At 35.6% G+C, this 25,192-nt stretch overlaps 2 protein-coding genes across 3 annotated transcripts in view; both read left to right on the top strand.

Moving 5' to 3' along the window:
• Nucleotides 1-18,088, top strand: part of LOC114157034 (basement membrane-specific heparan sulfate proteoglycan core protein-like) — a 67,117-nt gene extending 49,029 nt beyond the window's left edge. Inside the window, exons 1-15 of one of the 2 annotated variants that reach the window (XM_028037704.1) lie at nt 516-573; nt 798-830; nt 2,405-2,668; nt 3,799-4,071; nt 5,245-5,508; nt 6,639-6,911; nt 8,085-8,348; nt 8,929-9,192; nt 9,478-9,738; nt 10,811-11,074; nt 11,359-11,619; nt 12,237-12,509; nt 13,357-13,611; nt 13,998-14,306; nt 14,854-15,145. In XM_028037704.1, coding sequence (XP_027893505.1) covers nt 537-573; nt 798-830; nt 2,405-2,668; nt 3,799-4,071; nt 5,245-5,508; nt 6,639-6,911; nt 8,085-8,348; nt 8,929-9,192; nt 9,478-9,738; nt 10,811-11,074; nt 11,359-11,619; nt 12,237-12,509; nt 13,357-13,611; nt 13,998-14,306; nt 14,854-15,134 — 3,576 coding nt within the window. In that variant the 5' untranslated portion in view covers nt 516-536 and the 3' untranslated portion in view covers nt 15,135-15,145. Of the gene's footprint in view, nt 1-515; nt 574-797; nt 831-2,404; nt 2,669-3,798; nt 4,072-5,244; nt 5,509-6,638; nt 6,912-8,084; nt 8,349-8,928; nt 9,193-9,477; nt 9,739-10,810; nt 11,075-11,358; nt 11,620-12,236; nt 12,510-13,356; nt 13,612-13,997; nt 14,307-14,853; nt 15,146-15,560; nt 15,813-15,951; nt 16,078-16,201; nt 16,218-16,297; nt 16,390-16,596; nt 16,648-16,926; nt 16,978-17,056; nt 17,114-17,181; nt 17,233-17,611 lie in introns of those variants that run through there. The other variant, XM_028037703.1, reaches the window with a different exon arrangement.
• The window catches only part of LOC114157040 (uncharacterized), a 36,193-nt gene that overhangs the window by 8,950 nt on the left and 2,051 nt on the right, over nt 1-25,192 (top strand). Inside the window, exons 3-12 of the mRNA XM_028037725.1 lie at nt 20,314-20,583; nt 21,340-21,618; nt 22,009-22,275; nt 22,626-22,877; nt 23,054-23,170; nt 23,341-23,356; nt 23,434-23,525; nt 24,750-24,800; nt 24,885-24,947; nt 25,038-25,115. Of these exons, the coding sequence (XP_027893526.1) occupies nt 20,314-20,583; nt 21,340-21,618; nt 22,009-22,275; nt 22,626-22,877; nt 23,054-23,170; nt 23,341-23,356; nt 23,434-23,525; nt 24,750-24,800; nt 24,885-24,947; nt 25,038-25,096 (1,466 nt within the window). The 3' untranslated portion in view covers nt 25,097-25,115. The remainder of the gene's footprint in view (nt 1-20,313; nt 20,584-21,339; nt 21,619-22,008; nt 22,276-22,625; nt 22,878-23,053; nt 23,171-23,340; nt 23,357-23,433; nt 23,526-24,749; nt 24,801-24,884; nt 24,948-25,037; nt 25,116-25,192) is intronic.

Raw genomic sequence — 25,192 nt, 5'->3', positions numbered from 1 at the left:
GAAGAACAAACAATACTTGTGTGAAACTGGAACGTAGCACACAATAGTGGTATTACTCTGGTTAGTGTAGTTGGCATGTGTTTCAATGTGTCTAACTACTTTGTAGCATCATTTTTAGTTGTAGTTACACCTGCAAATCTTTTACAACAAGTTTCCATGAGCTTCACAAGCTTGGTGTTTAAAGCATTGTTTGTAAAATAGCTTCACCTTAGAGTGGATGACTGATGCTTAAACTATGCAGCACAAGCCGAGGATAATTTATTTATAAACACATTTTAAAGAGAATAAGCTCTCTTTAATCATTTTTGCACCACAAATCCATGCATGTGCAGAAATCCACATCACCTATTTCAACTTCCACCTTTGCAACTTTGGTTGAATGTTTTTTTAAAAGATCTTTGCACATGAAACATGCGAACATGCAGCGGACAGGAAACGTAACGGCTTCTGATAACTGCTGACATCAAAGCGGGGAGGAAACCGACAGTCGACACCCCGGTAGTCAGGCAGACCCCGCATTTGGTCTGTATGTGAGGATGGGGAAGGAGCTGCTACTGAGGCTGAGCTTCTTCGGTAAGGAAATTACTGAGTCTCTGTTGGCATTTTGTATAAAAGTGTAAAACTGGTTGAACATGTTCCTCTGGCACTTAAAACAACTTTTTTAATCACCCAGTTTGGACATTTGAGTTAATGAAAAAGCTCTTTACATGTGAAAATACGAATGTTTAAATGTAATATCACTAACTGCGTCAGTTTGATAGAAATGTATCTTCTAAAGAAGTTTATCTTTGTTTTAGTGCTCTGTGTGGTCTTTTATGGAAACACTCAAGGTGAGGAATACATTTTATTATCTTTCCTCATTCAGCTTATGTAATTTATGGATGTTAATTATTTTATCTTATTTTTCATTTTAATACTGTTAGTATGATGTTTTGTGTAGCGTTGCAGCCCTTTTAAGTATAAGTATAAATTTATAAGCAAGTGAAAGTAAACTAAAAACCAGTGACTAGATGTTTTTTTATAGTTCGGCTTTCCCCTTCTGCCTGTCAACTAAAACCCAATGTACCAACCACAACCACCACAGAAACTCACCAGCGCCTAAAACAGAGTGGGTTTTTTTTACCACTTAAGTTTCATGCTCTGACTAAAAGAACAAAGCTAACTTTACATTTCTAAACTAACCAGTTTGTAGGAGATCTGTCCGCCCATTACTGAAAAGTCAACATGGCAACTGTATCAGAACAACCTGTAGGAATAGAAACTGAGCTCAACGATCCAAACTTCACATTCTTGTCAAAATACTGCAGCCAGTACAGAACACACAAAATTAAACAAAAATCTGTTTTACTCACTATTGATACTCAATTGATGCTTAATGAATAGCATTGCACAAATTTGTCACAATTTCATCCATCTGTTCCACAATTTGCCATTGTGATTGTTAGCTTAAGCATTAAGGCATCCTCATATGTTATACTGTTTGGTCCAAATAAGTTAATTAAGCTTCAGCTGCTAATCGGAAAATGACAAATCCAGAGCAGCATTTACTCCACAGTTAAAAAAAAAACCAACAAACAAACATCTCTTGTAATTTGCTCAAGTTGAAAATGAAAAAAATACTCCTGTTGATATTTCAGTAGAATGTCCATTTAGAGAAAGAGCTCCAACAGCTCCCTGGTCTAAATTACTCTGTTTGTTCTGCAAAAATACCCCGGGTTGATGATGCAATCTTCATCATGTTGATCAAAGTGTTAGTCAGAATCGATGCAACTGTTCTGTTCACAAATTAAGGTTTTTGAGAGGAAAGCAGAACAACCTGAAATAAACCATCTTTCCCTAGTGAACCCAGAGAAAAAAAGTGGATTGGTCCACTTTTACTTTTGACCTAATACAAAAATCTATGATGTGGCACAGATATTTAGTGTTATAAAATTATTATTATCATTACCATAGTTTCTGAGATCACTCAGGACTTTCTCTGATGCCCAGACATCTGACATCAATGTCAGATGTCTTTTCCTGACACTTCAAAATCCAAAACTATTTCACCTGATAATTATGAATGATTGTGATTTAGCTCTAACAGTCATGACAACATTCCTGTTTTATTGTTTCCTAACTTTATTTTTAAATTTACAATTGCTGTCTTTGAGTTAGAGAATACAATTAACATGTTTGTAAAATAAAAAAGTATTCCATGGAGTTCATGAGCTCAGAAATTGAAATAGTTTCTATAAAATTGTACTTTTGATTTATTAAATATTCAGCCAGAAAATGTTTTCTTAAGTAACAAAGCAAACATTATTGACATACGTATCATGCATAGGAACAATAGTGTTAATCCAAAGGATATACTGTATTTGTCAGTTTTTTAGATGAAAATTATTTTGTTTTTGTTGAATAGTTTCCAAGCCGACTGTGATCCTACAACCCAGTGGACCTGTTGTATATAGAGGAGAGAAAGTCACTCTGAGATGTGAGATCTGGGGAGCAGGAGGAACTCAGTGGACGTATGAATGGAAAAGAAACAATGGAAACGCTGAAAAAAGATCCAAGGAATACCGAATCAACAGAGTCTCTTACACCAACAGTGGAGAGTACAGCTGTATGGCTAGAGGAGGTCATCAGCTAACAGAATGGAGCGATGCCGTCACACTGACAGTGAGATGTGAGTCTGATTTAGAAACTTTATATTGTTTGGATTTAATATAAAACCATGGTTTTCTGTTATTTCTGACTACAAGCAAAAGAAAAACATGGGAGATAAATAAAAACAGCTACATGTCACTGAAGTAAATATTACAAAGTAACTCTGTAATTTACTGTTAAGTCACAACTTTAATTCTTTAATCATAAATACTCAACATTTTAAGATGGTTAAATGTGTTAAATTAGCTTTGTTTTTCCTGAAGTAAATCATCTTCTATGATTTATCGTGTATCGAATAATCAATGAGGATTTTTGTGAATCGGGTATCGAGGCTTGTGGTGCAGAAACGGGCGGTGACGTTTGTTGGAGCTATTTATTCTTTATTTCTTTATGCATTTGAATTTTGTTAGTTTATTTTTACATTTCTAGTTTTTGTATTATTTGCAGGTTAATAATTGTCGATTCTATTTATCTTATGTTTTTATTATTTGTTCTTATTTATTCGTTTTCTAAAGACAGGAAGTGAGGTGGATCAATCCACTTTCTATAAGTGTAGGGGTCTGGTAAAGACAAGCAGGCATTTGGGTTTGGGGCTTATGGTTTTTACCAGAGCAACAGAGCAAGCGAGGTAGCCTGAAAACAAGAAAAGGTTTGAACTCTGTAAGTGTTTTGCTGAAACAAAATAAATCATCCAGAACAACAAAACAAGTTTGGACAGTGAACCTTCTTTTGCCTGTGTGAAGAATCTGGACCCCAGTGCCTCATAGTGGCGGATGGACCTTTTATTGGTTTGACAAACAATGGCCACTACAGTTTGAAGCCTCGCAATCGGGCCGTATCACGTGATCCAGAAACCGGCCCGTTAGTTTGCTTGTGAATTGAAATTCATTGCTGTTTCCTCTGTCATAATTTCTTGTTTTAAGACTGTATTGAATATGTTAGCAATTTTTTTGAGTTTCCTTTTTTAATGGACGTATTTTCTCCTTGTCTGGCAATAATGTAATCTTTCCTAATAAGCATTGTACATGTTAATAATAAATTATCACAAAAGGCAAAACAGAGAAACCGCCTTAAACAGAGAAATAACCAAGCAAAGAATGGTCACTAATATGATTTTCCTTTGTTTCCTTTTTTATTTAAAAACCGCAGCAGATAAACCCAGAGCCAAACTGACAGCAGACAGAACAATCATACCAGCAGGGGGCAGCATAACACTGATCTGCTCTGTGGACGAATCTGATGACTGGAAGTTTGACTGGTTCAGAAATGAGCAACAATATTCTGCAGCTCGGTTCAGAGAAAACAGTGATCCATACAGAGTCATCAGTGTCTCAGATGAAGGTGTTTACAGCTGCAGAGGAAGAAGAGGAGATCCAGTCTTTCAAACGGAAAAAAGCAAAGACGTCTTAGTTCTGAAAACCGGTGAGTTTGTTCTTTTTCTGTAATAAAATAACAATCTTTCTTCAAATCTAACATTTGTTTATCAGTTGCTTTTTTATGGAAGCCAAAGTGCAATCCCAATGATAACAACAAGCATCAGTAAAACAGTATTTATATGATAGTAACTCCATTTGATGATGCCTTAAAATGAAATGTTTCTGTTCATGTTGATTGATACATTTTGAGTTTTCATTCATCTTAATTATCTTCAGTTTCACGTTTAAACCCTTTTTGCTTCATCTTTCTATTTATAATACTGAAGGTTTGATCAATTAGATTTTGAAGTAATTTAGAGTTTATATGCTCGTCTTTGTTACTGGATTTTAATTCAGATGTACTTTAGCTAAGATGTGTAACATCTTAGAATTAGTGTAATTAAAAAAATACACTAATTAATATGGTTATTTTAATTACAAATGTGTTTGTTTAAGCTATTCTGTTTGTCCCATGATGAGGACTCTACTATTGGGTTATTCTTAGTGTTTATTTATTTCTACACTAAATTCTCACTAAACCAGGAAGATAGAGCACATAACACCAGTTTTAAAGTCCCTCCACTGGCTCCCTGTAGCTCAAAGAATAGACTTTAAAATACTGTTGTTAGTTTACAAATCACTGAACGGCTTAGCACCACAATACATTAAAGATCTGCTGGTGTTGTATCAACCTTCCAGACCTCTCAGGTCCTCCGGTTCTGGTTCTGGTTCTGCTCTGCATCCCCAGAACCAGAACCAAACGAGGAGAAGCAGCTTTCAGCATCTATGCACCACAAATTTGGAACAAACTTCCAGAAAACTGTAAAACAGCTGAAACACTGACTTCTTTTAAATCTCAACTGAAAACCCACCTGTTTAGAATTGTATTTGAAATGTGATCAATTACAAATGTATTGATGGAACTTTAATTAATGTTGTGGTTTGATTGTTGATTCTATATTGCTTTGTGTTTCTGTGTTTGTAATGATGTAAAGAACTTTGAAATGCCTTGCTGCTGAAATTTGCTATACAAATAACATTTTATTTGATTTAGATTTTAGGTTTATATCATAAGAAAACAAAACAAACCTTGTTTTACCTTCATATCACACATGCAAACAACCCACAGAATATTTCTGTCTGTTTTCCTGTTGAAAATTGTGTTGTTTTTGTTGAATAGTTTCCAAGCCGACTGTGATCCTACAACCCAATCGGACTGTTGTATATAGAGGAGAGAAAGTCACTCTGAGATGTGAGATCTGGGGAGCAGGAGGAACTGAGTGGATGTATGAATGGAAAACAAACAATGGAAACGCTGAAAAAAGATCCAAGGAATACCGAATCAACAGAGTCTCTTACACCAACAGTGGAGAGTACAGCTGTATGGCTAGAGGAGGTCATCAGCTAACAGAATGGAGCGATGCCGTCACACTGACAGTGAGATGTGAGTCTGATTTAGAAACTTTATATTGTTTGGATTTAATATAAAACCATGATTTTCTGTTATTTCTGACTACAAGCAAAAGAAAAACATGGGAGATAAATAAAAACAGCTACATGTCACTGAAGTAAATATTACAAAGTAACTCTGTAATTTACTGTTAAGTCACAACTTTAATTCTTTAATCATAAATACTCAACATTTTAAGATGGTTAAATGTGTTAAATTAGCTTTGTTTTTCCTGAAGTAAATCATCTTCTATGATTTATCGTGTATCGAATAATCAATGAGGATTTTTGTGAATCGGGTATCGAGGCTTGTGGTGCAGAAACGGGCGGTGACGTTTGTTGGAGCTATTTATTCTTTATTTCTTTATGCATTTGAATTTTGTTAGTTTATTTTTACATTTCTAGTTTTTGTATTATTTGCAGGTTAATAATTGTCGATTCTATTTATCTTATGTTTTTATTATTTGTTCTTATTTATTCGTTTTCTAAAGACAGGAAGTGAGGTGGATCAATCCACTTTCTATAAGTGTAGGGGTCTGGTAAAGACAAGCAGGCATTTGGGTTTGGGGCTTATGGTTTTTACCAGAGCAACAGAGCAAGCGAGGTAGCCTGAAAACAAGAAAAGGTTTGAACTCTGTAAGTGTTTTGCTGAAACAAAATAAATCATCCAGAACAACAAAACAAGTTTGGACAGTGAACCTTCTTTTGCCTGTGTGAAGAATCTGGACCCCAGTGCCTCATAGTGGCGGATGGACCTTTTATTGGTTTGACAAACAATGGCCACTACAGTTTGAAGCCTCGCAATCGGGCCGTATCACGTGATCCAGAAACCGGCCCGTTAGTTTGCTTGTGAATTGAAATTCATTGCTGTTTCCTCTGTCATAATTTCTTGTTTTAAGACTGTATTGAATATGTTAGCAATTTTTTTGAGTTTCCTTTTTTAATGGACGTATTTTCTCCTTGTCTGGCAATAATGTAATCTTTCCTAATAAGCATTGTACATGTTAATAATAAATTATCACAAAAGGCAAAACAGAGAAACCGCCTTAAACAGAGAAATAACCAAGCAAAGAATGGTCACTAATATGATTTTCCTTTGTTTCCTTTTTTATTTAAAAACCGCAGCAGATAAACCCAGAGCCAAACTGACAGCAGACAGAACAATCATACCAGCAGGGGGCAGCATAACACTGATCTGCTCTGTGGACGAATCTGATGACTGGAAGTTTGACTGGTTCAGAAATGAGCAACAATATTCTGCAGCTCGGTTCAGAGAAAACAGTGATCCATACAGAGTCATCAGTGTCTCAGATGAAGGTGTTTACAGCTGCAGAGGAAGAAGAGGAGATCCAGTCTTTCAAACGGAAAAAAGCAAAGACGTCTTAGTTCTGAAAACCGGTGAGTTTGTTCTTTTTCTGTAATAAAATAACAATCTTTCTTCAAATCTAACATTTGTTTATCAGTTGCTTTTTTATGGAAGCCAAAGTGCAATCCCAATGATAACAACAAGCATCAGTAAAACAGTATTTATATGATAGTAACTCCATTTGATGATGCCTTAAAATGAAATGTTTCTGTTCATGTTGATTGATACATTTTGAGTTTTCATTCATCTTAATTATCTTCAGTTTCACGTTTAAACCCTTTTTGCTTCATCTTTCTATTTATAATACTGAAGGTTTGATCAATTAGATTTTGAAGTAATTTAGAGTTTATATGCTCGTCTTTGTTACTGGATTTTAATTCAGATGTACTTTAGCTAAGATGTGTAACATCTTAGAATTAGTGTAATTAAAAAAATACACTAATTAATATGGTTATTTTAATTACAAATGTGTTTGTTTAAGCTATTCTGTTTGTCCCATGATGAGGACTCTACTATTGGGTTATTCTTAGTGTTTATTTATTTCTACACTAAATTCTCACTAAACCAGGAAGATAGAGCACATAACACCAGTTTTAAAGTCCCTCCACTGGCTCCCTGTAGCTCAAAGAATAGACTTTAAAATACTGTTGTTAGTTTACAAATCACTGAACGGCTTAGCACCACAATACATTAAAGATCTGCTGGTGTTGTATCAACCTTCCAGACCTCTCAGGTCCTCCGGTTCTGGTTCTGGTTCTGCTCTGCATCCCCAGAACCAGAACCAAACGAGGAGAAGCAGCTTTCAGCATCTATGCACCACAAATTTGGAACAAACTTCCAGAAAACTGTAAAACAGCTGAAACACTGACTTCTTTTAAATCTCAACTGAAAACCCACCTGTTTAGAATTGTATTTGAAATGTGATCAATTACAAATGTATTGATGGAACTTTAATTAATGTTGTGGTTTGATTGTTGATTCTATATTGCTTTGTGTTTCTGTGTTTGTAATGATGTAAAGAACTTTGAAATGCCTTGCTGCTGAAATTTGCTATACAAATAACATTTTATTTGATTTAGATTTTAGGTTTATATCATAAGAAAACAAAACAAACCTTGTTTTACCTTCATATCACACATGCAAACAACCCACAGAATATTTCTGTCTGTTTTCCTGTTGAAAATTGTGTTGTTTTTGTTGAATAGTTTCCAAGCCGACTGTGATCCTACAACCCAATCGGACTGTTGTATATAGAGGAGAGAAAGTCACTCTGAGATGTGAGATCTGGGGAGCAGGAGGAACTGAGTGGATGTATGAATGGAAAAGAAACAATGGAAACGCTGAAAAAAGATCTGGTGAATACAGAACCATTACAGTCGATGAATATCACAGTGGAGAGTACAGCTGTATGGCTAGAGGAGGTCATCAGCTAACAGAATGGAGCGATGCCGTCACACTGACAGTGAGACGTGAGTCTGATTTAGAAACTTTATATTGTTTGGATTTAATATAAAACCATGATTTTCTGTTATTTCTGACTACAAGCAAAAGAAAAACATGGGAGATAAATAAAAACAGCTACATGTCACTGAAGTAAATATTACAAAGTAACTCTGTAATTTACTGTTAAGTCACAACTTTAATTCTTTAATCATAAATTTAATGTTGTACTAAGCAATACTCAACATTTTAAGATGGTTAAATGTGTTAAATTAGCTTTGTTTTTCCTGAAGTAAATCATCTTCTATGATTTATCGTGTATCGAATAATCAATGAGGATTTTTGTGAATCGGGTATCGAGGCTTGTGGTGCAGAAACGGGCGGTGACGTTTGAAGCCTCGCAATCGGGCCGTATCACGTGATCCAGAAACCGGCCCGTTAGTTTGCTTGTGAATTGAAATGCATTGATGTTTCCTCTGTCATATTTTCTTGTTTTAAGACTGTATTGAATATGTTAGCAATTTTTTTGAGTTTCTTTTTAGCCATCAAGAATAGAATGGTCACTAATATTATTTTTCTTTATTTTTTTTTTTAATTTTAAAACCGCAGCAGATGAACCCAGAGCCAAACTGACAGCAGACAGAACAATCATACCAGCAGGGGGCAGCATAACACTGAGCTGCTCTGTGGACGAATCTGATGACTGGAAGTTTGACTGGTTCAGAAATGATCAACAATATTCTGCAGATCAGTTCAGAGGAAACAGTGAACCAAACAGAGACATCAGTGTCTCAGATGGAGGAAAGTACATCTGCAGAGGAGGAAGAGGAGATCCAGTTTTTCATACAGAAAAAAGCAACGTTCAGAAAATTGGTGAGTTTAGTTCTATTCTGTAATAAAACAAACAAAAAAGCTGTTTTAAATATTTGATCTGTTTATTGGTCAAGTTTTATTACTGCTCATTGTGCTCCGTTTGTGGTTCACCTTAAAATATTACATGTTTTTTTTTTCTTGCTTTGTCAGAAACAAAACACAAAATGTTTTATTTGCATATCACCAATTAATGAAGGTGCTAATTGTAATCTATAAGAATTAAGCATTTTCCCTTTTTTGCTCAATATAAGTTTCTGTCTTCTGATTGAATATTATTCATTTTAGTGTCTGGGCCGACTGTGAACCGGCATCCCAGCTGGCCTGTTGTATTCAGAGGAGAGACGGTCACTCTGAGATGTGAGATGCAGGATGATGAAGGAACTCAGTGGACGTATGAATGGAGTCCAAGCAAGAGAAAATCTCCAACATCCAATGAATACAGGATCAGCAGCGTCTCTGAGTCTGACAGTGGGAGCTACTGGTGTAGGGCTAGTAAAGGCTATCAGAGATCAGACTGGAGCTCTGAATTTAAACTGACAGTAAAATGTAAGTCTGACAGAAACATCCTCAATCACACAATCCTAGAACACCAGACAACATTTTTGAATGCAAAACTCCTCACATCTGCTTTAGTTCTCATGTTGAATGATAAATCAGAAATAATTTGTAACAGTTTTAGGCTATTTTATCTTAGCCTGGCCATTGCCTTCCTACACAGTTCTGCTCAGTTCTAATCTCTCTTCAGTGATCTGTCTGGGCTTTCTCCCATTGACTTGGATTTTCTCTGGTAGAATTTCTACCGGACCAATCAGTGAACAGAAGAAGTTCTGAACAATGATGTCGATTTTCTGCGTTGTTTTAGAAATGTACTCTGTCTGTAGTTTTAGCAATGGAAGCAGAGGAAGTGAAGGAAGCCGTTCAGTCGGTTCTAGTCACGCTTCCAAATACTGGTTCTTGAAAGAATAGTTCTTAAGCTTTTTTTTTTTAATCACGTAAATTGATTGGGAACAAATTATATATTTCAACAATAAATTGGCCAGGAAGCGTTAAACATCAAACAGCATAAGTGACTCAGAAGTTGTCGTGGCCATTTATGTAAAAGTTTTGTAGTTTATAATTTCTACCAATTTTGTTTTGTTCTTTGGGAATATATTTAAGTTAATTTAGATTCAAAATTTGTAATTAATTTTTATATTTGGAATTATTTAGATTACATTGTTAATCGTTAGACCCGCCCACCAATTTGAGCAATTAAGAACACACCGGGTGCTGGGTGGATTGTTTGGTGGATTGTTTGGTGGATGTCTGGTGTGGACGGGAGATTTTTGTAGAATGATTTTTTGACCACTTGAACAACTTGAACATTAAATTGAGAGTATTTTTCATTTCAACTAAGTTACAAGACCTTTTATTTCAACTTTAACAATAAATGAATCAAGTCAAAGTGCGTACAAATCCCAAACCACCCGTTACCACCCACAGCCTTTATTGGAGTTTTTTTTTGCTTTTTTGTAATGAAAGGCTGCGACAGAAGTTAAAGTTTGATTGATCAGAACAGTTTGTTTCCTCAAACAAGCCACTTTCTAAAGGTTGTCTTGTTTCTGTTTGTTTCAACCAGCAAATCGACCCAAAGTCTCACTAACATCAAGTGCTAACATCATACCAGCAGGGGGCAGTGTAACACTGACCTGCTTTATAAACATCGGTGTTGGCTGGAAGTTTGACTGGTTCAGACTGGAGTCCAAGTCTTCTACAGCTCAGTCCATCAGAACCAATGAATCGGATGGAGTCCTCTCCATCTCAGAGGGAGGAGAGTACAGCTGCAGAGGAGGAAGAGGAGATCCAGTTTTTCATACAGAAAAAAGTAACGTTCAGAAAATTGGTGAGTTCAGTTCTATTCTGAAATAAAACAAACAAAAAAAAAGCTGCTTTAAATCGTTAATCTGTTTTTTTCAAGTTTTTTTACTGTTCATTGTGCTCTGTTTGTGGTTCACCTTAAATTATTACATGTTTTTCTGTCTTGCTTTGTAAGAAACAAAACACAAAATGTTTTATTTACATATCACCAATTAATGAAGGTGCTAATTGTAATCTATAAGAATTAAGCATTTTTCTTTTTTGCTTAATATAAGTTTCTGTCTTCTGACTGAATATTATTCATTTTAGTGTCTGGGCCGACTGTGAACCGGCATCCCAGCTGGCCTGTTGTATTCAGAGGAGAGACGGTCACTCTGAGATGTGAGATGCAGGATGATGAAGGAACTCAGTGGACGTATGAATGGAGTCCAAGCAAGAGAAAATCTCCAACATCCAATGAATACAGGATCAGCAGCGTCTCTGAGTCTGACAGTGGGAGCTACTGGTGTTTGGCTAGTAAAGGCTATCAGAGATCAGACTGGAGCTCTGCCTTTACACTGACAGTAAAATGTAAGTCTGACAGAAACATCCTCATTCACACAATCCTAAAACACCAGACAACATTTTTGGATGCAAACCTCCTCACATCTGCTTTAGTTCTCATGTTAAATGATAAATCAGAAATAATTTGTAACAGTTTTAGGCTATTTTATCTTAGCCTGGCCATTGCCTTCCTACACAGTTCTGCTCAGTTCTAATCTCTCTTCAGTGATCTGTCTGGGTTTTCTCCTATTGACTTGGATTTTCTCCAGTAGAATTTCTACTGGGCCAATCAGTGAACAGAAGAATTTCTGAACAATGATGTCGATTTTCTGCGTTGTTTTAGAAATGTACTCTGTCTGTAGTTTTAGCAATGGAAGCAGAGGAAGTGAAGGAAACCGTTCAGTCGGTTCTAGTCACGCTTCCAAATACTGGTTCTTGAAAGAATAGTTCTTAAATGTTTTTCTTTTTAATCAGGTAAATTGATTGGGAACAAATTCTAATTTTCAACAATAAATTGGCCAGGAAGCGTTAAACATCAAACAGCATAAGTGACTCAGAAGTTAAAGTTTGATTGATCTGAACAGTTTGTTTCCTCAAACAAGCCACTTTCTAAAGGTTGTCTTGTTTCTGTTTGTTTCAACCAGCAAATCGACCCAAAGCCTCACTAACAGCAAGAGTTAACATCATACCAGCAGGGGGCAGTGTAACACTGAGCTGCTTTATGGACATCGGTGTTGGCTGGAAGTTTGACTGGTTCAGACTGGAGTCCAAGTCTTCTACAGCTCAGCCCATCAGAACCAATGAATCGGATGGAGTCCTCTCCATCTCAGAGGGAGGAGAGTACAGCTGCAGAGGAGGAAGAGGAGATCCAGTTTTCTATACTGAAACCAGCAGAGAGGTCACTATTCAGAAAACAGGTAAACTTGTCTTTATTGTGAAATGAAACATCTTTAATGTTTCTTTGTTCATCAGTGGTGTTAAAAACATTATGACTCCAGTGTGATGATCATCATCTGTAACTCCATCTAATGACGCCTGAAAGCAGAAAATTTGCTCCTGTTCATGTTGTCAGATATTTAAGCCAGACTATGAATTTCTATGTTGATATTAATGTAGGAGGATTTACTGCAGCAACGTTTGTCTGTTTGATGGAGAAACTGTCACAAATGTGATTATATAATGAATACAGTCCAACATTGAGACTGTATGCCAGTAATTTATAGGAAGTGCATGTTATATGTCTAATACTGCTATGTTTTGTTTTATCGTTCTCTACCAGTGATCATTTTATTTTATCACTTATAATGAGAGATATTAGACACCTACTGTTAGAGACAGATGTTCACATTCACTGGATCAAAAGTCATTAAAACTGTTTTCTCAGTGTATGAAGTTAAATCAACATTTTCTTATTTTAGGTCAATTAGAACGACCAAAATTATTTCTATTTGCTAAATGAGAAAAGAAACAAACAAAAAGACGTATTGAGCACATTTGAGATTTTTTTGCAGTTATCTTTGAATTAAGAAATGTATATACCTTTTTTCAGTATCGTGGATAATTGTCTCTTAAACTGTCTGGCTTTGGTCAAACCTTTTGTATTTCCCTCCACAAACTTCTGATAGTTTAAATGACACATTTGAGTTAATTGAAGACACACCTGTGGGAAGTTTGGTCTGATTTGATTTCAGACGTTGGTAAATAGTGTGTTTGTGTCTCTTTATTTGATGTATGGAAATATCTGCTCTCTGTTTATGTGATCAGTTCCCATTACACCAACTGTGATCCAACAACCCAGTTGGGCAAAGATCTACAGAGGAGAGAGAGTCACTCTGAGATGTGAGATCCAGGATGATGGAGGAACTCAGTGGACGTATGAATGGAAACCAACCAATATAAACTCTCCAACATCCAGTGAATTCATGATCACTGCTTATAACAGTGGAGATTATAGCTGCAGAGGAAGAAGAGACAGTTTCACCTTAACAAAGTGGGGATTCATCACATTAACAGTGTTCAGTGAGTTCACCATGTATAAATTATGTTTACAGGGATTTTACTAGCAAATATCAATATTTAATGAAATATTTCTTTCTGTGTGTAAGAATGTTTTTTTATACTTTCACGCATATCAATAACTGAGAATCAACTTTTACTGCAGGTTACAATGAGTAGCTGCATTTCCATGACAAATGTGAACAAATCTTTGTCCATGTTCTGCTATGCTAAGCTCATTCACATGACAAGTCATTAAAAATCAGTGACTTGTGTAAACAGTTACATGAAATGTATTAATTATTCATGGCGTTAGCGCTCATCATCTCTCATCCATCAGAGGAAAGTGTTACTCCAACACTAGAAATTTATTCAAAATAACATTTTTGTGACCATCTCTCTCTCTCCAGCACCCAAACCTCAGCCTGTCCTCTCTGTGTCTCCATCATGGCCGAATCCTGGAGCCTCAGTGACTCTGAGCTGTGAGGATTTGAAGCTTCAATCAGCAGGATGGAGGTTCTTCTGGTATAAAGCTGTTCCTGATCCATCCAGCAGATACTACAGATTTGAGCTGATGCCTGGCAGCACCAATGGGACTGAGCAGAACTCCTTCAACATTAATGGACCGACTCACACAGCAGGATTTGTTTGCAGAGCAGGAAGAGGAGAACCAAAGTTTTACTCTGATTACAGTGAAGTAAAGTTTGCCTGGTCTGTAGGTCAGTTTGTTTGTTTGTTTGTTTGTTTCTTTCTTTCTCAGTGGTCTAACTTTCAACAAATTTTATGTAAAAATTACAGTGTATTCCCTTAGTAATATAATTCTGATGTTCAGTATCAGATATGCACAACTATAGTTCATGAGCTTAAGACTCTGGATAGATTTGTAGATTGTTTGCTTGATTGGTAAAATATTGGACAGAATGACAAACTGCACAGCTTTGTTTCCTTGCAACAAGAAGGAACCAGTGAAGGTTTTGAGTTCTGTATGAAGTTATATCTCTGATTTATGATGTATAGAAATCAGAAATATATCAATTACTTCCTTATTGATATATTTCTGAATGCTTGGATAGATGCCTGTCTAAATAGTTTAAGGGATATTGAAATTGTTAAAAGAATTTAAGTATGATTTATGCATTAACTTCATTGAGTTGTTTAAATGTTCTTGTTTTCTGTATAAAAGTAATACCTTAATCATGTGAAGTAAAACATTGTGCATAATTTTGTGTTGAAGTAAAATCTTTAAAAATGTATTTTGTTTTTCAGGTTCAGCAGCAGCTTCTCTCACTGTGAGTCCTGACAGAATTCAACACTTTATGTCTGAATCTGTCACACTGACTTGTAGAGGAAACTCTACTGACTGGAGAGTGAGGATGTTTACAGAAACAGACGAACTGTCAGACATTACCTGCTCAAGATGGGGGAGAATGACTGGATCTATATGTACCATCAACACGTACTGGTCTGTTAGTAGAGTTTACTGGTGTGAGTCTGGATCAGGAGAGTTCAGCAATGCAGTGAACATCACTGTACATGGCAGGTTATGATTTCTAGTACTGTTCTTACACTCTTTGTATATCAAAAAAATCCAAATCTTTGCTTTCTCTTCATCCCAGTACACTGTTAACTGAAACCAACTTATCATTATTGACATTAATTTGTTTACTTTGTTAGGAATCCATAATAATGACTGTCAAAACTTGAAAATGAAAATATCATTTTCATATCAAATGAAAATATCAATATCATTTTCATTTTCAAAAGTCTTGTATAGTTACAGTTTTTCTCTACTTTATATGTGCAGAAAGTGACACAATTCACATTTAGGTATTTTTTAATTTGACGTGAAATTGAGTGTTAAATCTTGGCAAAAGAAAAAACTGCTTTGTACTTGATTATTTTTTAACTGATGTTCCTCTGTAACCTCCATTTCTAAAAATCACTTCTGAAATGTGATATTATATGTTTTACAGATGATGATCATGATGATGTTATCCTGGTGAGCCCTGTTCATCCTGTGACTGAAGGAGATCCTGTTACTCTTAGCTGCAGAGATAAAAAACAAAATCTTCTCTCCAATGTGTTTTTCTATCATAATAATAAACTCATCAATAATGACAGTAGAGAGGAGCTGAATATCTCTGCAGTGTCAAAGTCAGATGAAGGTTTCTACAAATGTCAACATTCAGGAAAAGAGTCACCAAGGAGCTGGATGTCTGTTAGAGGTGAGGAGGATTAAAATATTTGATGAATTTTATTTTTATAAGATACTATTGTGGAAACGTCATGTTTTTATGCAAACAGAGAATAGGCTAATAAAAATCAGCAAATTTCTTTCTTTTTCAATGTTTTTCTTATTTCCAGTAACTGTATCCAGTCCTGTCAGTTCTTCATTTCCTGTCATGTTGATCGTTGGATCAGTTGTTGGAATCGTTCTCATTATTCTCATTATTCTCCTGATCTTGTTGTGGCGCTGCAGACGGTCCAAAGGTGAGACAGTTTTCTTCACAAACCTGATCAGAAAAACTCTTAAATCAAACATCAAACCACATTTTGATGTTGTATCTACATGACGGTTTGAACAACAAAATAATATAACTATTGTCTTTTACAGATTCATGGTGTATCAGGTTGGTACCACACTTATTTTATCCCAGAGATGAACCAACAACAGTTTGTTGACTCAAATTCACAGTTTTCTCTGTTTCAGCTCCAATCAGTCAGAGAGCAGCAATCAGAGCTCCAACAGAAACGACGTCGTCAACCAGACTGGAAGCCATGATTGCAACGCTCTTCTTCACGGTCAGAATTTGATATTAGTTATTTACATGTATTATCAATTTCTTTTTACTGACAGACAATAATTTGTTATGCCAGACAACGAAAAGGAAACTAAGTGGTAAAAAAGGTCGTCCTATTAAATTGTTTACTTACAATGCATCTTTCTTGCTTTGTTGATTATGTTTGTTCAGTAGAACCTTTAAGTTCTTTTCTTTTTCTGCTCTTTAGATGATGTTGGTCTCTATGAGTCGGTCAAATCTCATGGAGCTGCAGGAGACGGTAGTGTATTTTTTTTAAAAAGCTGAATAATTATGTGAACCTAGTGATCAGTAAGTTATGTATTATATGATTCAACTTAGGAAGAGATGGTGATTTCCAAACAACACACAGCGTAGAAAAAATACCACTGAACGTCATTTACTTTGATTTATTGTTTTTTTTTTGGATTATGTTGTCAGGGAAACCTCATGAATGATGAGCACAGTGTATAAACCTTCCTTAACCCTTTAAAAATATTTTTTCTTTTTTTTATATATTTATTTTCTTTCTACGCTTTAGGTGATGCTCATTTCTATGAGTCGGTTAAATACCCTGAAACTGCAGGAGAAGGTATTAATTTTCCAAGAATTGATGATGTAATGAGCCTGATATTCAGTAATTGACATATCGTCCTGTATTTTATTTGCAGAAGAATCGGAAGGTGCTGCATATTGTCTCGTTGAAGTGGTGAACGTAGGACACAAGAGTGAGTCCCAATCAACACAGAACACAGCATGAGACTCGACACTTTTGACCCTTTCTTGTTTTTTTTAGGGAAGCCTCATGAGCGCACTCCTTACTCTGTACTGAGAACAGGAGATTCAGGTACAATCAGCGACAATAGTTGATCTTCTTACTGAAATCCATCGTCATGACATCATGGAGCTTCATATGATCATAATATGCATGAGTTAGCCTCTAAACTTTACATCAGACACACGGCGGAGAATCGTGACAGTTTGTCTGTTTCATACATCTGTCTGTCATCTGTTATATTTCTTCCTCAGAAATTTTCCAATAAACTGTTGATTTTAATATCCATTTTTATACTTAAAGTCCTAAGTTGCCCGGCTGCAGATAATAAGGAAATGCAGAGAGACGTTTGTCTTTCATCCGTTTTTAGTTTAATGTTAAACTTATGTCGGCGTCATTATTAATGACTACTTTGACAAATATTTTCAGCAAACCATCTCTCCGTTTGCAGGAACATGGAGTCCTGCAGCAACTGATGAGGCCGTTTATTCAGAAATCGCCATGGATACCGCAAGCTAAGCTGGTTCAAGCTGCTAAACACGAGACAAACTTTGCTATAGGGATGTAAAGAAAGCTGCGTTTATAAACACAAAGCATTTCAACAATAAAATGATATATAGCCAGATGTTTTGTAGTTTTGATATACATGCTTATGAAGGATCAATATTGTTTTTGAGCATAATCTATCAGCTTTTTATTTAATTCATGTTTGAGAATTTGCAACATTGCATTTAGGCTTTTTGAGAAAGTAGCGAGAGGGAAAAGTGAGATATATGAACTTCTGTAACTCAGGAACTTAGGAGCTTTTTTGCCTGACTAAATTTAAAACGATGTTAATTTCGCACATAGCATAGATAAACTTTTAATTGTCATTAAATTTGAGCCACAATCCCCAGAATTACAAGCAATAAAATCTTGTAATATCTCACTCTGTGCAATGAATCTATTTAATGTATGATTTTTACTTTCTGAGGTAAGTTTTCCATGACATTTGAATTTTTTGAGTTGCATTTGTATATCATCGCCTTCCTAAAGTAATCGCCTATGTCTTTTTTCTCTGCCAGAAGAGATTTTTCACTTTTGGTAAAAAAACCCAAAACAAAACAAAAAAAAACTAAGGCCATTATTTTAGGAGGGTGACAATAAAGGAAGTAGTTTGCACAAGATACTTGTGCAACTTCATCTTTTTGCAGGCGAAAAACAAGTTTATTTAAAATGTGAATGTGTGTGATTGAGCTTTAAAAACTCTAATTTCATTCAACAAACCCATCAAATTTAGAGCTTTGTACCTCTGCTAGGTACATAGGACCTAGCAGAGGTACACCTAGATAGGACGTATAAATATATTGAGCAACTGCTGCTGTCAAAGCTGCTGCAGTTTTTAAAAGTCTGAGTAATGGGAAGGAAACACGTAGGCAGCTATAAAGAAGAAGTATTCTTGAAATTTCACTTTTTTCACAAGATAGAAGATTTCCTGGTTATAGTTGTTCAGCAGGTCGAAATGCGAGGATGGGAAACACTTGGCTTTACGTGCTATTCTGTAAGTAAATTTATTAACGATAAAAATACATGATTAAACTAACGTTTTCTTAAAATGGCTGCTTGTCTCTAAATAAAGATAGAATACAAGTATCAGCTACATTGTTGTATTAAATTATTTCAGAAATGTTTTTAAATGCCAGTTTTTCTCTTGTTATTGCAATTGTGTGTCTTCCTGATTGATCTGTTTTTCTGTCTTTATCCTAAATGTGTCTGGTTTATTTAGTGTTCAGTTCAGTCATCAGTGGATACGCCAAAGGTGAGACACATTTCCTGATTATATCGTCTTGACTTTTCATGTCTAATATTTTATTGATAGTAGTATCTCTCAAACTGTTGGCGGAAAGTTAAGTAGCAGAAACAAGAAGGTGTTTATGTGGAAAGACCTGAACTGTCTTCACAACAGCTTCACCTGTTAACCCACAAAGCTCAAAGTCCAGATGCAAGTAACCACTATGACGAGACCAGTGTCATTACGAAACCTTAAAATATTGCCAGAGCGAATGAGAAACCACAAGATATTTCATTTTCTTTTGGCTTTATTGTTTAACGGTAAGAACAAATGTTGAGTTTTCTGACAGAGAATTACATATTTGTATTTAAAATCCACTGCCGTTTGAAAGAATTCACAAATCTTCTGAAAAGTTCTCCAAAGGTCTGGAGACGAAACGAGCCCATAAGACCAAAGATCTTCCAGTATACTAGCGTTAGCCGCTGACCTTTTAATTATAGACATAGTTCAGAATAATCTAATAAGTGTAATTATAAGTTTGATCAACTTTGTTTTAAGTCTTCCTTTAAAAGTAGACGAGGTCTGTCGTATTGGTTGAAAACTTCCATTTCATCACATTTTTACCTTTATGCACTTTTCTCTTCAACGTAACAATAGAAATTAAAAACAAACTACATAAGTCTGTCAACAGCTGAAAAAATAAAAAGATGCCAGAATTAAAAACTGATTTATGCTCCACATGCCTGAAGAAGATGAAGAATTATTCCAGCAGATCATTTCACGCAGAATTATTTGATGGTTTTTTTTATGGAAGTAAAAATAAAAAATGGTGTTAGAAATTTAATAAAATGTAAAATAAACATAAGATGAGAGAAACTTTATTGTCCCTAAATAAACTTGTCTTTTGTACAGACGCTGGCTGCTGCAAAATCCAAAAATTATAACTATCATGTTACATTCACACTTAAAACCACTAAACACATTATAAAATAAGGTAATGACGGTACATAAAATAACATAGCAGTACATTTTAAAATCTTAGACATCATTACAGTCAGAATTGACTGTTTTTAACATAATATGCTTAGGGATATTTATTTATTTAATACATTATGCAACAAATGTGATTGTCAAGCTAAACTCAACTAAATGGAGGTTAGTTGCTGAGGTTGGTGGAGAACTAAGTGGAAATAGACTGGAGCAGAAAGTTCTGATTTAGTCATCATTCAACTTTAGGTCAAAATACATACTAATACATTTAGTTTCTCTTAAACTAAATGTATAAGTTTAAGAGAAACATTAAATCAACAAAAAATATACATATATTTTTGTTGATTTAATGTTTCTCTTAAACTAATACATTATGTTATTTATGTCCACAGTTTCCAATCGAGCCAATGTGACCCTGACGCCAAACTGGCCTCTGATATACAAAGGTGAGGGAGTTACTCTCCAGTGTCAGATCCCAGGAGGAGAAGGAACAAAGTGGACGTATGAATGGAGAAGAACCAGGTTAAATGAAACTCAAACATCCCAGGACCGTAGGTTGACCATAGGTTCAGCTAATGAGTCTGATAGTGGAGGATACAGCTGCAGAGGAACAAGTGGAGATGGCTCAACAGACTGGAGCGATGTTGTTGTATTAACTGTGTGTAAGTTGATCATAAATCCTTTATATAAAAACCTGGTTGCACATTTTTGATACAAATAAGTGATAAGTAGTTAAAAGGTCAATGTTTTTTCATTATTAATAAACTTTTTACTTTGATTCTTTGGATTTCCAAGTTCTTACCGATACATAAGCTGAAATAAAAAAAAAAAAAAACGGTTCTGGCTTCAGGACAAACGTTTGTTTCATCTAAGGTTGTCTTAGTTTTAAAAGGTATGAAACTTTAGTTAAAAGTGTCAGGACTCTGCGTTTTTCGGTTAGCATAACATCTGATGACGGCAGAAAAATGGTTTTCCTGGAACGGTAAGTTGTTTTTCTGCCGTTGGCACATTGAGCAGCATTGACCGACAGCGTTAAGACCCGCCTCCTGGCTCTGATTGGTTGTTTTTGACTGGGAGTGGAGCATTTCTTCAGATGGCAGTAGTAGCTCAGGGAGGATGTGGTGTGGATTGATCTCTTCACATGTTATCTGTGTGATATTGTACTGTCACAACAGCGTTAGAATTAAAAAATAGATTTAAAAAAAAATGTAAAAGTTACATACTGCAGCTTTAATACAAATAAAAACCAAACTTTCTCAATGAGCCGTTTCTGAATGTAAATTAGAGTCCACCAGTTCTACTGAGTTTCTGACAATGTGTCAAAATATTTTTCTTTAACTGAAGACTATAATGTAGAAATATTTTATTCTTGACTGAAGAGTGACAGTGTTGAACAAATCAATGTGACTCTCCAACAGATCAACTCTCTGTGTCTCCATCATGGCTGAGTCCTGGAGCCTCAGTGACTCTGATCTGTGAGGTTGAACATCCACCTGCAGGAATCAGGTTCTTCTGGTATAAAGCTGTTTATGATCCATCAAGCAGATCCTACAGCTATGAGCTGCTGCCTGGCAGCTCTGATGGGACTGATGAGAATTTCTACATTGTTCATGGACTCACTAACACAGCAGGTTATGTGTGTGAAGCAGGAAATGGAAAACCAAAATACAGAGATCCAAGTTTTGTCTGGTCAGCAGGTCAGTTTTTCTTAGCGAGTCTCATCTTAGTGAACTGAAAATCTTTTTGCTTTGTTTCTGCTCAGTCATTAACTTTATCTTAAAAGTAATTTGAAAGTATGTGGAGCTGGTGAATTCATGATCAATATAATGAAGAAGCTATGTTTAATCTCTGCTTGTATTTTTTTATATATTCATTTCAAAATGCAAAGCAGAAATTAAAAAGAGAAAGTGACAGCTACAGGTTATGTTATATTTGAAAGATGGTGGATCACCAATCCATTTTTTTTTCTCTTGAAGTTTTTGTTGAATGTATTTATTTGATTAATTTGCTGTGATTTTAACATTGATTTGGTAGAATCTGTTTTGAACTTCATTCTAGATTAAACATTATTGTATATTTGTTTCCAGATCCTCGTCCAGCAGCTTCTCTCTCAGTGAATCCTGACAGAGTTCAACACTTCATCTCTGACTTTGTGTCTCTGAGCTGTGAGGGAAACTCTGCTGACTGGAGAGTGATGAGGTTTACAGAAAGAGGCCACCTGTCAGACTGCTCCATCTGGGGGAAAATGACTGGATCTATATGTACCATCAAGATATACTTTTCTGTTAGTGGAGTGTTCTGGTGTGAGTTTGGATCAGGAGAGTTCAGCAATGCAGTGAACATCACTGTACATGGTAGGCTGTAATTAATAAGCTTTTTCTTACACAAATTCCCTGTACTGTCCAGTCTGTTTTCATAAGGATCTAATTATTATTAAACATTATAAGTTTAAGAGGTGCTTAACAACTAATACTCGTTTTTCACTCCAACCAAAACACAATTTACATTTTAGAAGAATACGAATCATAACATAAATAAAATCAGGATTTTTATGATTCCATGCTAGCTATGTTTCTGTTGACTCTCGAGCAGAAAGTAGACATTTACCTCCAACATATGGAAGTGAATGTAAAATTTTTCCTCAATGACATACAGCTCCATCTTTGATACTAATGCCTGAAATTTAATTTGATCTGTTTTACAGACAGTTTTTTTTTTAATACAATCCTGGTGAGCCCTGTTCATCCGGTGACTGAGGGAGATCCTGTTACTCTGAGCTGCAAACACAAAACACAACAATTTCTCTCCAAAGTGTTTTTCTATCACAATGATAAACTCCTCCAGAATGACAGCAGAGAGGAGCTGAAGATCTCTGCAGTGTCAAAGTCAGATGAAGGTTTCTACAAATGTCAACATTCAGGAAAAGAGTCACCAAGGAGCTGGATGTCTGTTAGAGGTGAGGAGGATTTTAAAAACTTCAGACGTCTTCTTTGGAGAAACCATTTAGCTGTTTGAGAAGAACACTTTGGATCTTTGAGGATGTGATGCAGATGTTTTCCCATGTTCAATTCTAAAGTCACAGTTATGACATGTAATTAACACTTATTCCTTATTAATGTTTCTTATTTCCAGCAACTGTATCCAGTCCTGTCATGTTGATCGTTGGACCAGTTGTTGGAATCGTTCTCATTATTCTCATTATTCTCATTATTCTCCTGATCTTGTTGTGGCGCTGCAGACGGTCCAAAGGTGAGACAATTTTGTTTTCAGAATTAATTATATTGTTGATCCAAATTTTTTTTTAAGAAAAGTCAGGCATTTAAATAATGAACTTAAACAACTGTGTTGCTTAATATACATTGTTGCTTACAAATAAAAAAAAACAATGGGATAATATGGTGTAAAATATATTTTCACAGGTTTATGGTGTATCAGGTCAGTGCAACAGTTTATTTCCTTCACACTAACATTTTCAAACTGTCATCAATTTAATTGCATGTATGATGTTTCAGATCGAAGCAGTCAGAGGGCAGAGGTCAAACCTCACACACCGACCATGGAGTCAACAACACTGGCGGTCATGAGAACAGCTCTCCTCCTCATGGTCAGAGCTCCAATGTTTGTTTTCAGTCATTGAGATTATTTTACTTCTAATTATAATGTCATCACTAATGACGGTTTTTAAGCGTCTCATTTATTCAAGTTTATCAAAAGTCAACAAAATACGACGACGCCGGTCAGAAATTCCCATACAATCATGATCTGCACGAATGTCATTAATTTTGCGTTTTTAATGCTGCATTTTCACTCTGCTTTTGATGATACACCATAAAAATTGATCTTAAATTGATTGTGGATCTTTTAATTGATTGACACTATTTGATGACTAGTTTGTAACGTATGCATGCCAACTAAAATTTGAATAAATCTCCTCCTGTAAGTCGGAGAGAAGCTCAGTGGTTGAAGTTTGCAGCCATCAGCAATCATTACGATGGCTGGGTATCTGACCGTTTTTAAAATGGTAAAAAGAAAAATGCCGAAGTTCATCTAATTGGTTGGTTTCCTGGAAGAAGAGCCATATTTGAAGAAAAAGTGCTTTAAAGAGTGAGCAGATAGTAGATGTTCTAACTCAGATTTGCTGCTACTCTTTTTCTTGAGGAAAAGGAAATGTTACACTGCTAAAAAAAAACAGTGGTGTGCATTTCTCCTTACAAACTCAAACATTTACTGTAATAAGTGATTAAAACATCAAGCTAGTTTCCTTTGAATGTGTAGTAATATTTAAATTTAAAACTATTGTTTCCACAACTCTTCTATTTTTTCCCCCTCAGAAACGGCATGTTTGTCTCTACCAGTTACTGCTAAAGTAACTTTTATCTAACTTATGTACATTTTTATCCCTCACATCAACATTTTAACCATAGTGAACCATATTTAGAATGACCTATTTTAACCAACATTGCACAACATTTGCTGTTTCCTCCATAAACATACAGTAGGTATCCTCAGTACCATGCATGACGTGACTGTTGGGTTTGTTGGTTTTTTTATTACTCAACTACTTCTACTGGTACTTATTCATCATGTTTTTCCTCCAGAAACAGTAGTAGTGGATTTGACTGATGATGTTGGACTGCCAGTATTACTACTAGACTTGGTGATGGCTGCAAAAGCTTTAACAAAAGTTGCTGAATGACATTTAGCCACTAAATTCCACTTCTTCTACCAATTCTCCTCTAAAATGTGTTACAGAAATGTGTTCTTTAAGGATTGTTATCTACATGAAAAAGAAGAAAGCACAACAAACGTTTCCCCTCTTTTGCTGCAGATAACACCAACCTCTACGCGCCAGTCAAGTCCTCTGAAACGACAGGAAATGGTGAAGTACATCTTTGAAACACAGCAGATGCAAAAGTTAAAGTCTGAGCCGCCGTGGCTCTTCTAAAATCGTGAAATGTTTCAGCTGCAGATGAAGCCAGAGATGTCACGTACTCTCACATTGAACTGAAAGACATTGACAGGACGAGTGAGTTCCAGGCACATTTAATGTGCAACAGGAGAGAATAACTGAGTGGTTTTAACCTGGTTGTTGTTGTTGTTGTGACCATCCTCACAGGAAGGCCTCGTGAAGCAGAGGAGAGCACCGTTTACTCTGAAGTGAAGTTGCAGGAGTAGGATGAGAATAAACCGAAAGGTAATATTTGACTTTACAAATATGCAAATATACAATGCCGTGATGTAGGAAAGACAAAATCAAACCAGTAATTTAAG

This window comes from Xiphophorus couchianus, chromosome 14 (assembly GCF_001444195.1).
Source record: "Xiphophorus couchianus chromosome 14, X_couchianus-1.0, whole genome shotgun sequence".
NCBI lineage: Eukaryota > Metazoa > Chordata > Actinopteri > Cyprinodontiformes > Poeciliidae > Xiphophorus > Xiphophorus couchianus.
This window is presented reverse-complemented; position numbering and strand designations above follow the sequence as displayed.